Consider the following 12,091-nt stretch of genomic DNA (forward strand, 5'->3'; position numbering starts at 1 on the left):
CAAAGCCAAAACAAACATAAAAAACAAAATCCAAACTACAAATTTAAAAAGGACTCTGAGCCAGTCATGGTGGCACCCACCTTGCATCCCAGCACCAGGAGGCAGAGGCAGGCGGATCTCCGAGTTTGAAACCAGCCTGGACTACAGAGTGAGTTCGGGGGCAGCCAGGGCTAAGAGTGAAAGCCAGCTTCCAGGGGGTAAAAAAAACATTCTGAATTAGCCTTTGGGCTATACAATAGCCCCTTTTCTGTCCTTCAGAGCAGCGAACACCACTGGCATTTCACGGGAGCCTGTCCTTAGATACTGCTAAATTTCTGGTGCTCAGAACCCAGCAGGTGCTGACTAAATATTTGTGGACTGGGTGAAGGTGGGGAAGTAGCTAATCCCAGAGTCTGCAATCACTTAGACAAACTTCTAGGCTCACACCCACAAACAACGGGGGGGTACAAAAGGGTGGTCTGGCGCACTGGCTGCCAGCCTGCAGCCTGCCATGGTGTTCAAAGGGCAGAGATCCCAGCAGGGATGGCAGTAGGAGTTGGTGGCTGCTCACAGGTGGACCAGAGACCTTCCGGGGGTGATATAAAGATGGTGTTTCATGGGCATTACTGACACAGGCTTATCACCGGTCAAAGCCTGGAGAAAGTTCATGCCTGCCCTTCTCACTATATGGAAGGTTTATATACATCTAAATAATGTCAGTCTGGGACGCAGAAACTGAGATCCCCCAGGGCTGGCATTGAAGAGTGGTCTGCAGCAGGAGGTGACAATGGACAGCAGGGAGTGGCACTCAAATCAGTGCCAGGATGAGCCAGGGTCACCAGGGCTGTGCTTCTTCCGGCAGCCAACCTCCCAGGAAGGAGTGCCTGCCAGCGCCCAGATGCCCCGGGGCTCTCTCTGCCCTTTCCCCCTCCAAGTTCTCTCTGCTCTTTCCCACCAATCGTGAGCATCCATGCAGGTCACACAGGACCCACGCCACGTCCAGCCTTGGGAGAGCGCCAGACAACCCTCTCCCCAGAGTCCAGGGATCAGGGAACACGCAGGCCTACAAAGACGTGAGGCTGCAGAAAGAGACGTTTGCAAAGGTCCAAGCCATGCACAGAGGGTCCCCTGCCACCCGCCGCTGTCCTCCCTGGCTCTGGGAAGATGACGCTAAGTGTTCACTTACCAGGACTCGACCTGCCGGGCCCTGGCTGGCCACAGTCACCCCAAGCCACATGTCCTCAATAATGTGATGGTCAGGGTCACCTGCAGGAATGGGAGGGCTCATGAACGAGGCCCCTCGTTGCATGTTCCAGTGCCCGAAGCCTCCCCAGGGCAGCCCTCCCTCCTCGCTATCTATGTCCTGCCTGTCATTGCTCGGAGCTCGCGCCATCTGGCCTTCCGCCTTTCTCGGCTCCTCTTCCCAAGCAGACAAGACAAAGCATGCCAGCGTTGCTTCTTTTGTTTGTTTGTTTGTTTGTTTGTTTTTTGAGTCAGGGTCTCCATGCACATCTCAGGCTATTCTGAAACTCACTATGTAGCCCAGGCTAGCCTTGTTCTTGCTGTCCTTCTGCCTCAGCCTCAAGTGTTAGAACAACAGGCACGAGCCTCCCTGCCCTGCTGACAAGCGAGCCTTGTATCTTCTCTCTTTGGGCTCTCTCTGCCAGACTCCTGACTTTAGCTCTGCTCCCAGCCTCTCCTCACTTTTCTCTGAGATGTCCATCCGTTCACAGTCGTTCTTGAGGGCAGTGAGGGGACACAGGTAGACAGCGCCGGTCCGGTTGGTGTAGCCGTCAGCCACAGCGAGGTCCCGGGGAGCACCAGCCAGAAGCCTGGGAAAGGGAGGCAGGTGGACCAGACTTCCCAAGCCTCCCTCCAGCCAACTTGCAAATCAACCCTCACTATGCATGGGCTCCAGACCACGTTCTGGGGACGAAACATTAATAAAACCTCCGTCCTGTCTTCCGGGAGAGCCCGTCACGAGGGAGGGCAGGCCAGGGAACACTAAGCATCTCACGAGGAAAGCATGGAAGTCTGTGCACGAGGTGCCGTGGCCTGAGTGTGAAGAGGACAATGGCCCAGGGTCACCCCATGAAGGAGGGAGGAAGGGCTCCCGAGACAAGGGTACAGTATGTGCAAGGACCAGGAAGCATGAGCAAGCCAGTGATTCAGGCACCAGCCCTCTCTACAACCGGAACCCGGCAAGAACATGAGGGGGGAGGTATATAAGCCATGGCAAAGGCCTTAGAGGAGCCACAGAGGGACCCCCGGCAAGGCAGGGACAAGACCAGACCTGGTTTTGTGCTGTATTTCATTCTCTTCTTGAGACAGGGTCTCATGTAGCTCAGGCTAGGATGCTCCCTATTCAAAGATGGCCTCGAACTTCTGATCCCCCTGCTTCCAGCTTTCAAATGCTGGGATTTTCAGGTGTGTACCACCATGCTCAGTTTGGTGTAGGAATTTAACCCAAGGCTTCCAGAATGCTGGGTAGGCACCCTACCAGCTGAAGGACATTCCCAGACCCAGATCAGGGGTTTTGAAGGAATCCTTTGGCCTCGGAGATAAAGGCAGACATGAAGGAATGACGGTTCTGGGTTCAAGTCCCGGGGCATCAGGGAAGGCAGAAAAGAGAATCTGTGTAAGGGTGGGTGAGTTGTTGGAAGCCTGGATCTCTCCTCTTGAAACCAGAGAGCACATTGCTCTAAGAGGCACAGATTTCTAAGTGAGCTGAGTGATGCCTCCATTTGCCCCACCCCCTCCTTGAGACAAGCACACAGGTACGGGGTGGGGCTGGATACTAGTGTGGCCCAAGAACAGAGTTGATGTGGGTGGGAGTGGACAAGGGCTATCATCTTATCCCCAGAATCCATCTTTAGGGACATCAAGAAATTCCCACAAGGGGGCTAGACCCTGGAACCCCATCACCCACACCAAAGGGGTAACTTAAACAGAGCAGACAGGGGATCGGCCCTGAAATCCTATCTCAGACCACCCTCAGGTATTTGCAAAAGATCTCCAATGTAGGCTAGGTCATGCAAATAGTATCTGGGGCAGCACAGCTTGAGAACCAAGTTATTTCTTGTGTCTTCTCCCTGCAGCCTTTCGATATTCTGATTGGAACACGCCCTCTGCCACCTTCCTTCCAACTCAGCCTCCTGGGTGGCAGAACTTCCCAGGTGCCCCTCTGTTTAGCCCAGCAACACTGTGGCCCTGAGGCTCCCAGGCTCCAGGCCTCTCACCAGTCTGGAAGTGCTGAGCAACGGCTGTGCCTACAGCCCTGCTTAGGATCTGGTTGCGAGGGCGAGGGCGGCAGGGTGTAGGTAGGGCAGGGCTCGGGCATGCTGGGGCCTGGGGTGCCTCCGCCTACCGGGAGTCAGGAATGCATTGCCTCCAGGTGCTAGGAAAGGGGTGGACCTTTGCCTGCACCTCACGGCTGCAGCTCAGACATCACCCTCAGTGGCTGTTCCTCAGGGCAGAGGCAAAGAAAGCTTCCCCAAACATAGCGTCCCGAGCACCCTAGGGAGGGGTAAGGGAACAGATGTAGCAGATGCTAGGCCTTTAGCCCACTTTAGGGAGGGTACCTGCCTGACCACCCTGGCTCAACACAGGCACCCACCCACCCCCTGGCATGCTTGACAAACGAAAGGAGGAAGCTGGGGCCTGTGGGAACATCTCAACCTGGGAGCTAGGAACCCACTCTAGGACTGGTGTTGTGACGAGAGTGATTTCCTCTCCCTGCTGAGTCTTGAGTGTCTTATCTGTAAAATGGGAATCCCAGCTGAACGCCCTCCTCCGGGGTTTGGGGGAAACAAATGGGCTCTCTGACTGAGAAGACATGGTTGGTGTGAACACTGTTGCTCTGGGTGTTGTTGTTGTTTGTTTTTTAATGGTACCAGAACTGGCCCTAACTTGACTCCAGTCTCTCTGGGGACTCAGGAGTTCCAACACTGCAGGTTAGGGAACCTGAAGCACAGAGAAAAGGACAGACTGCTTCATTGTTTAGAAGGAATAAGGGGTGAACAGAAGCAGGACTTTCCCATCCCGAGGACAGCAGGCAGCCACTGGGAGAGGGGAGGAAGATGCTGGCGTCTGCTCATCTAGAAGAAGAGCTCAGAGTCGGCTGGTGGTGGGCTCGGCTACAATCGGCTTGGAGAGCTGGAAGCGTCAGTGGGTGGAAGGGGGACCTGGGAGCATACAGTGTCAGGGATGCACTATGCTCATGGCTGCCAATGTCCTGCCTAACCCATGTAGCAGCGGGGAACTGAAGAGCAGGGTTCCCATGCCTCCCAAGTCTGCCTCCGCCAGGAGGGACTGAGGGACCCTTCCTCTTAGCTGCCTGAGGTACGGACCAGGCAGAGCCAAATATAAATTATGGCTGGATTAGAATAAGACTCCATGCAGTCTTCGCATTCCTATCCTTGTCTGGTGCCAGCCTTGTGCCCACTGATGGGGACTGGGAAGGGGCCAACTCCCTAATCCCTAGGCTCCTCCTCCTGAGAGATTCCACTGGGAGCTCCCCCACACCCCCTGGAGTATTTTTAGCTCCCACTTGGCCCGCTTAGAGGCCCTTTAAGGCCCTCTGGCTCCCAGCCCAGGATGCAGTAGTCTACAGCCAGAGGCCTGCACATGGATGGAGGGAGGGGGTTCAGAGGGTAGGGTCCACCTTCCTCCCACCACAGCCAGGTATATGTAAGACCAGGGTTAGGGAATCCCAAGACTGGCACAAACCTTGCTGGTCCATAAATTGAAATGTAAAGTACTACGTAAATAAATATCAGGTGGCACTATTGGGTCCCAGTAAAAAATAAAAATCTAAAAGCTGACCTCTCCCAGACAACCACCGGACCCAACCCCCATCCACAGACAGAAGGGGCAAAGGCACCTGGGGATGCCTAGATAGAGCTCTCAGGAGATAGGACCTCCCTCTCCTGGAGTCAAGTTGGGCAGGGAGGAGCGGAGAGCGCCCCCCGGAAGCAGATGTGGGTGAAATGGAAGATCAAGGGCTCTCAACAGCTACCTCCTCATCCTTTCATTTGGCTCCAACTAGAAAGCCCCACCTGGCCTCCGGGGAGCCCCTGAGTTCTAAGTGCAGGGAGTGGGACTCTTCTTCGCCCTGACCAGCCCTCTACACCTCCGTTCCTCCCACGCAGTTCAAAGCTAATAGGATAACTGCACAGAAAATAGCAGGATCTGAGAAGGCTGGGGAATGGGACCCAAGAGAGACAGGGCACCAGGCAGGCTCGCCCCAAAGAGGAAGAGGCCCTCGGGACTCCGGGAGTGCTCCAAGAAAATCTATACGATTCAACTTCATTTCAGGGAGGTGTGTGGTGGCGCCTATGGGAAGATTCTGGGGAAATCACCAGACCTTTCTTGGGGTCGTGGTCACTGTGCCCCTCCTATGGAAGGCGTAGAGGCAGCAGGGGAGGCAGGAGCTGCTCCAGCCTGAGTAGGGGGGAGGTCAGTTCCTGGATGCCAGCTCCATGCCCCGCTGCCTGATTCAGCCGCCTCCCCAGAGGCTCTCCTGTGGCGCTGAAACTGCAGCCCTCCCATCCTCCTCTACCCCTCCTCACGCTGCCTACCCAACCCCCTCCCGCCTGGTGACTCAGCCCTAGAACCAGAGCAACAAGAGAGAATGAGAAAGATGGAAGAATGAGATCTTGGCAGGGCCCTGAGTGAAAGAGGGTGAGACCGATTTCCTCCTCGTTTCTCCTCTTTCCCGGCTTTCCAGCAGGTATCCCAGGTTTGACCCTCTATGGCATTCAGCTAACCTCAGTCCGCCTCACTGCGGCAGCGGTGGATCTCTTCCTTTCCTCTTTTGAGACAGGGTCTGACTATATGGCCCGGACACCCAGCAAACTGCCAATTCTCCTGCCTTCCTCTCTGAGTTCTAGCATGACAGGTGTATGCCACCCCATGGGACACCATTCCCTCCTCGTGGCTTCCTTTCTGCAAGATCAGCCCTCCTCCACCTCCTGCCCATTTTAAAAGCCTTTGGGCCTAGAATGACCACCGAGGAAGGCAGCAGAGGAGGATGAACCAGATGCAGGCCTTGTTTCCACGGCCACAGCTGCTGTACCATTGCTACTGGCTCCAGCCAGGAAGGCTGCCAGGAACCCGCCCTGTCCAGGGAGTGTGTTTCAAGAGAGTGCAGCAGGTAAGCCAGGCCCCTGCCTACCTCAGAAATGACCTCATTTCCAGGAGCCACTCCCTCCCAGGTTTCCCAGACACCCTCATTTCCAACTGTGAAAGAGAGAGGGGGCCCAGAGGAATCAACCAGGGAGGGCAGGCCAGAAAAAGAAGGGACAACAGAGCAGGTGTGGGGAGGGGGGTCAACAACCACCTCGCCAATGAGCGGCTCTTCTCCCTCCAAGGAGAGCTTATGTCACATCAAAAAAAAAAAACTCAAAGTGAGCCCGACAAGGGGGCACAAGCCTTTAATCACAGATTGGGAGCCAGGGGAGGGTGGATCTTTGTGAGTTCAAGGCCTGCCTGGTTTTACAAAGCGAGTTCTAGGACAGCCAGAGCCATCTCAGAGAGACCATGTCTCAAATAAATAAACGAGCCCAAAGTGAGTGGTCTGCCCCGGATTCTCACTATCGAACACTGAGTGCTGCAAACATGGGTATGGGTGGGGTACTCAGCACAGAGATAAAGGTCGGAGCCGCAAAGGGAGTGTCTCTTGGATTTTTACACTTAAGCTATGTATGCTCTCCCCTCCCTGACATATATACAAACCTGTGATTGTGCACATACCTCTCGGGAGCCCCAGGACCCCTGGCAGACCCCAAAGGAAGGACCATGAGCCACACCGCCCTTCCAAGGGGACTTGGATGCTGACAGAACCTGAGGCTGCAGTTTGACTTAGTAGTTCCCTAGAATACTTGGGCAGCTGCTCACATCTGGCTACACAGCTGGCTGTAGTGAATCCCAGCTGTTTCTCCCAAAGGGCTGGAGAGCTGAACCCCATTAGATGAGGACAGAGCTAAGGTACAGAAGCAGCTCTGGGCAGGACAGAGAAAACACATCTGCCCTCAGAGTCCTTTAGTTTCAGCATTCTCCCCGGCTGCCCGGAAAGGAAAGCAGAAATCTTTCACTTGGCCAACTTGGGTACGACCCATAGGCAGAAGAGGTTCACCTCCAGCCTGGTCTCAGCCCCAGAGCCTTCCGGTGTCCACTGGAGAACTGGACACACCAGGACCATTCTAGACACACTATGTCATCAAAGCACCACTAACCCCGAGGAAGCGAAGGCTCAGGTGTCAGAGACAGAGCCAAGACGACAGGCACGGGGACACTCAGCTTCTCCCTTTACAATGTCAAGGTCCCTCTCACAGGCCGGCAGAGAAAGGGAGGGGGAAGAAGCATACAGATCCAGGTACAACCTCATCCTGCAGGAAGCTGGCCCCTGGGAAGGAAATATCTTCCTCAAGGTCACAGAACGTGTGTGCGCGTGTGCACGCACACCGCAAAATTGTCTTTTACTCTTTCCAGGTCTCTCCCACTGTCCTAACTCAGGCCATGCACATTCAGCATCAGAACATAGGAAAACTACATTCTGGGCTAGGACAGGGGAGGAAAATCCACTACTGTAGCAACTACCCATTGTCAGAGAGTCTCAGAAAGGTAGAAGGTTAAACCTGCCTGGCCAGGGCAGGAAGGGTGTGGTGGCCCTACCTTCTGCAGGGGCCAGGTAGGGTAGAGGCTAAGTCCAGGTGGGCAGTGTGGACAGGGGCTGGGCCAGCAGGGCAGAGGCAAAGACTGAAGTGAGCTGGACTTTGAACATTCCAAACTTCCTCAAGTTTCTACAGGCCCGAGGCAGAGCGGAGAGTGGTTTCAACACTCTTCCCTTGACTGTGTCTTTTAATTTAGTAACTGTCAGAGGCCAGGTAGGAATCAACGCCTAGTAGGCTATCCAGCTCAAAAAGGTAGAAGGGGTCTGTGTGATCATCACTGTCTTTGCCTGGGCAGCCTCACCGCCTCTGGCCACCCCCTTCCCTCAGCCAGTCACCCTCAGCACACAGAACTCATACAGAGAAACCTCAGACACCTGGACATGACCCGTTGGGCATGTGTGTGCATGGGGAGGGGCAGGTGGCTGGAAGCAATCTCCTCCCCTCCTCCACTCTGCTTAGCTCTTCCCGCTTCTTGCAGCTGTTGCAAAGGAGAGCAGAAGAAAGAGAAAACACCATTTTCCCTCTTCAAACCAAAACAAACACACTCAGGGCTGCTGATTCAACATGAATCTGTGGAATGCAGGGAGATGTCTGGTGGGAGTACCCCACTGCTTCCGGGTGGGCTCTGGCCTCTGAGGCTTAAGACAGCGCCTCCTCTGTCTTCTACTGTCCGTTCCTCTAGGGCTCAGAGGGAGCCTCTGGACAGCTCCAAACACCCAGCCTCTTCATCACCTCACTCTGCAATGCCAAGCCCTTGAGAAGCGGTCCAGCCTGGCTCTGCAGAGGGCGTGGCTGCTGTGGCCACAGACTAAATGAGAGATGTAATGGGGGCTTAAACGCATATATCTCGGGTTCCTCCCCAGGCGGAAAGGAAGAGGAGTGTGATATGTGTTTATTTTACAGGCTCCTCCAAGCCTGGGGAAGAAACCAATGTTAGGCACTGGATTCTCGGGGTGCTGGGCAACAGAGACCCTACTTCTGCTCTCCAAAGAGGTCTGAACGTGGAGCGGCCGCGTCTAGACAGGTTCTGGCCAGGTCAGCACTTGCTATGATTACTGCCCCCCATCCTCCACTTCCCGCCAAGCCCCACAGTCGGAGGGCTGCGGGCGTACCCGCCCCCTTAATCCAGGCTCACAAGGAAAGGCCAGCAGCAGCAGGCCTGGAAGTCAGTGGGCCCAGGGCTCGGTCCGACTCAGCTTAGGTCAGGCATCAACACACGTACCCTCTCTCACCCCACCTCACTGCCGCCAGGCTGACTTACAGGTAGCGCTGCTGTCGCTCGGTTTGCCGATGGAGGGCGACCGAGTAGCCGAAAAGGCTACCCGGGTTCACTGCCTCCTTCACCACCAGGAATCGGGTGTCCAGGTTGAAGGCGAAGGCGACCCGGCCGCTAGCCGCCACCATCAAGGCCAGGGTGCCGAGCATCCAGCCGGGGTCGCGGGGCGCGCAGCGGGGTCTGGGGCCCATGGCCGCGAGTGCGGGCCGGGCGGGCCGACAACACAAGAGGGCTCAGCACTGGGGGTGGTGAACGGTTCACCTGCTCCAGGCGCCGCCAGAGGACACCCGAGCCCGCAGCGCCGCTGCGACCGGAGTCCCAGACAATTTCTTGCCCTGGTCCGGACCAGCTTCACGTCTGCTCTGGGGTGGCGCTTCTCCACTCCTCTTTCCAGGTCTGTGGATCTACTCTCCCGCTGGTCCGGTGGACAGGTCACCGTGCCCGACTCCGGGCACCCGGGCACCCTAGATGGTCCTGGCCGCGCCCCCTTGGCGGTGTTAGCTCTTTGGATCTCAGCTAGGTGGAGGATCTGAAAAGGCAAACCCTCGACCGCCAGGAGGGCAGGAGGGAGGGATTCTCTCCTGTGCGTGCCCCGCCTCCCCACTGCCCAGCCCTGCACCTCCCCACCTTGCGCGCCCAGCCCGGGCTCCGCTTTCCTTCCGGGGAAAGAGAAAAGGTCCCTGCTCGGCCGCCGCCTCTTAAAGGGGCAGCGCCGCCCCTCCCTCTCCATCATTCCTACCCTGACTCCGCCCTCTCTCTCAGACACCTGTCGGGAGTCCTTAAAGCCTGGATTTCCCCTCCCAGCGGTTTGCTTCTCCCAAGAAGCATCGCCTTAGGTGCAAAACGGATGGGACGGGCGGGGCCGGAGGTGGGATTTGTCTGGTGCTTCGCAGCGGCTGCGAACTGGAAAGGCCGTTCTAGGCAAAGCCACCACTACGGTCCGGACTGGACAGACCAGGCGCTGGCTCTCCGTTGAACTGTCGTCGGTGCCCGGCTGCCTGGAATGCGGACATCCGCCGCACTGCAAGAACCTAAGAGGTGACTACGGGTCTCCGGACTTTCATCTTCATACTCAGTGCCCTCGATGTTATGTGCGAAGGAGTATTTATTTCTCCTGCCCACCTGCCTCCTCTCATCCCGATTCCAGCCGGAACCGGCTCCTCCGCAAAGCCAGACAGATATTTAGCGGTGGTGATGATAACTCATCAGTAATTGTAATTAGCAAAGGGCAGCATTTGTCTCTAAGGGCAGCGAATGGGACCTCAACTCCTACAGTCGTGTTCTAGGTGGTGTCAGGTGGAGACAGGTAGGGTAGGCTCCAAGATCTCATTATCCGGGAAAGAATCAAACCGAAAGAGAACTCCAAAAGGTCATTATGGACTGTGAGTCTAACTCAGATTCCTCCTATTGCAGAACAAAGACTCATTTCCCCCGAGCATCATTCTCTATGTGTCCTTACAATAGGAAGAAAACATCACGTGCAGCAGGAACGATGCTAACTGCTTTACTTAGGAACACTACTTTTTCGAGTCAGTTTTTATCACCTGTCACATACAGCAAGGAAAAGGAAAGCAGGCAATAGACCCATCCAATGGGATTCTGCTTGGGTGTGTGAGAAGCCAGTGCATTCTGGGTCCAATTCCCTGCCTATGCAGTGTGACCTTAGAAGAGGCTCATTTCCACATAGATGATCTTATCCCTCGAACCTAAAGGAGCAGCCCTTAGAGAGAGTGCTGCCTTTTTTCTCCTGACAACTACCGACAGTTGGCCGTTGTCACCACTATATCATGTATGTGTCTGTACCTGTTGTTTACATGTGGGAGCAGGGCTGTCCCTACATCGGCACCGCAGCAGCTGCGTTGGTGGGATGCTCCTGTGTAAACACAGCCCCGGAGGGAGCAACTCTTCTTTCAGAAAGCAAGTTTGAATGCTTTGCAGCCCTGAGTGCCTGCCTTGGTTCAGGAGCAGCCCAGATGAGTCTAGAGTTAAGAAGTGAGAGTGGAGGTGAGCTGCTGGAAGACACGTTGTTCTGCAGTCATTACGTCCTCACAGCAGCCATCAAGGTGCCCTCCGCTTTAAGATGGGCACACCAAGGCCCAGGGGGGTTGAGCGATTTGGCTGAGGCCACACAGTTGGGATTCCAATAGCACAGGATCTAACCCCAGAACCCTTCTTAACAATTATGCTAATGATTAACACTTAAGGGCAAATCAGATTTTGGTGAGATTTGGCGTGACAGGGCCTCTCCTTGGGGAGTGTCCTCGGCCATTACTACTTCCCTAGCTTCTGCCTGGCACGGTGACTTCTAACCAGAAGCCCCGCCTAAGTGGTTAAAATGGTAACTGCTAAACAATCAACCTTCCTGGAGCTTTGCAGATACCAGAAGATCTGATGACCTTTGTAACATTGCTTCCTTGTCTTCTCCTACTGACTAACACATACTCACCACTGTGCTGTTTAGCTCCTGATAAGCAGCCCGTCTGTTTTAGGAACACACAGGAACTAGTCCCAGGAGATAAAGTGAATTGCGGTGTTCTGGACAGAGGAGAAGAAACAAGACAAACACACCAAAAACAAACAAACAAACAAACAAAAAACAGAGACAACCTCTTGGGATCACTGCTTCTCGATCCTTCCACTGTTACGTGAGTTCCGAGGTTGAACTCAAGTCATCAGGCTCACATGGCAAGTGCTTTTACATGCTAAGGCATCTTGCCAGTCTGGTATGACATCTACCATGTAGCCCAGGCTAGCCTCTGAAGATTGGCTTTTGAGCAACAAGCATCCTCAACCAGGTACAGTCAGGAGCACCACTTTAGAATCAGAGCCTGGGAAGTGGCCTCAGCCTGACGTCACAGCTTACAAATCATTTCAAGGGCAGACTCACTTCATCTTTCCAGGTTCCCTGTGAAAGTCAGGATTGTCGTCCTTGTTTGCCTCGTGAGGGAACAAAGCCTCAGGAGTGTATTTGGATGCCCAAAGCCATACAAATGATGGCAAGAGAGCAAGGCACAGCTGGAACTGGGAGCCACTTGACCACAGCTGGGTCTTTAAGAGAAACTCCAGGCAGATGTTGTTCAGACAGTCAGACATACCTAAACAAGAGCAGCTGTGATAACAGTTTTCTCTGTGGCGTTTAGGAGAGGACATTTGTCCCTGGCTG

The 12,091-nt window shown here is 54.9% G+C and overlaps 1 protein-coding gene across 2 annotated transcripts in view; it reads right to left on the bottom strand.

Moving 5' to 3' along the window:
- Itga3 (integrin subunit alpha 3) overlaps nucleotides 1-9,577 on the bottom strand; it is a 29,397-nt gene extending 19,820 nt beyond the window's left edge. Inside the window, exons 1-3 of one of the 2 annotated variants that reach the window (XM_016008019.3) lie at nucleotides 8,914-9,577; nucleotides 1,684-1,811; nucleotides 1,166-1,245 (exon numbers count right to left, since the gene is read on the bottom strand). In XM_016008019.3, coding sequence (XP_015863505.1) covers nucleotides 1,166-1,245; nucleotides 1,684-1,811; nucleotides 8,914-9,119 — 414 coding nt within the window. In that variant the 5' untranslated portion in view covers nucleotides 9,120-9,577. The remainder of the gene's footprint in view (nucleotides 1-1,165; nucleotides 1,246-1,683; nucleotides 1,812-8,913) is intronic. The other variant, XM_006971936.4, reaches the window with a different exon arrangement.
- Nucleotides 9,578-12,091: the final 2,514 nt, after the last annotated feature.

Source organism: Peromyscus maniculatus, chromosome 8, assembly GCF_049852395.1.
Source record: "Peromyscus maniculatus bairdii isolate BWxNUB_F1_BW_parent chromosome 8, HU_Pman_BW_mat_3.1, whole genome shotgun sequence".
NCBI classification, from domain to species: domain Eukaryota; kingdom Metazoa; phylum Chordata; class Mammalia; order Rodentia; family Cricetidae; genus Peromyscus; species Peromyscus maniculatus.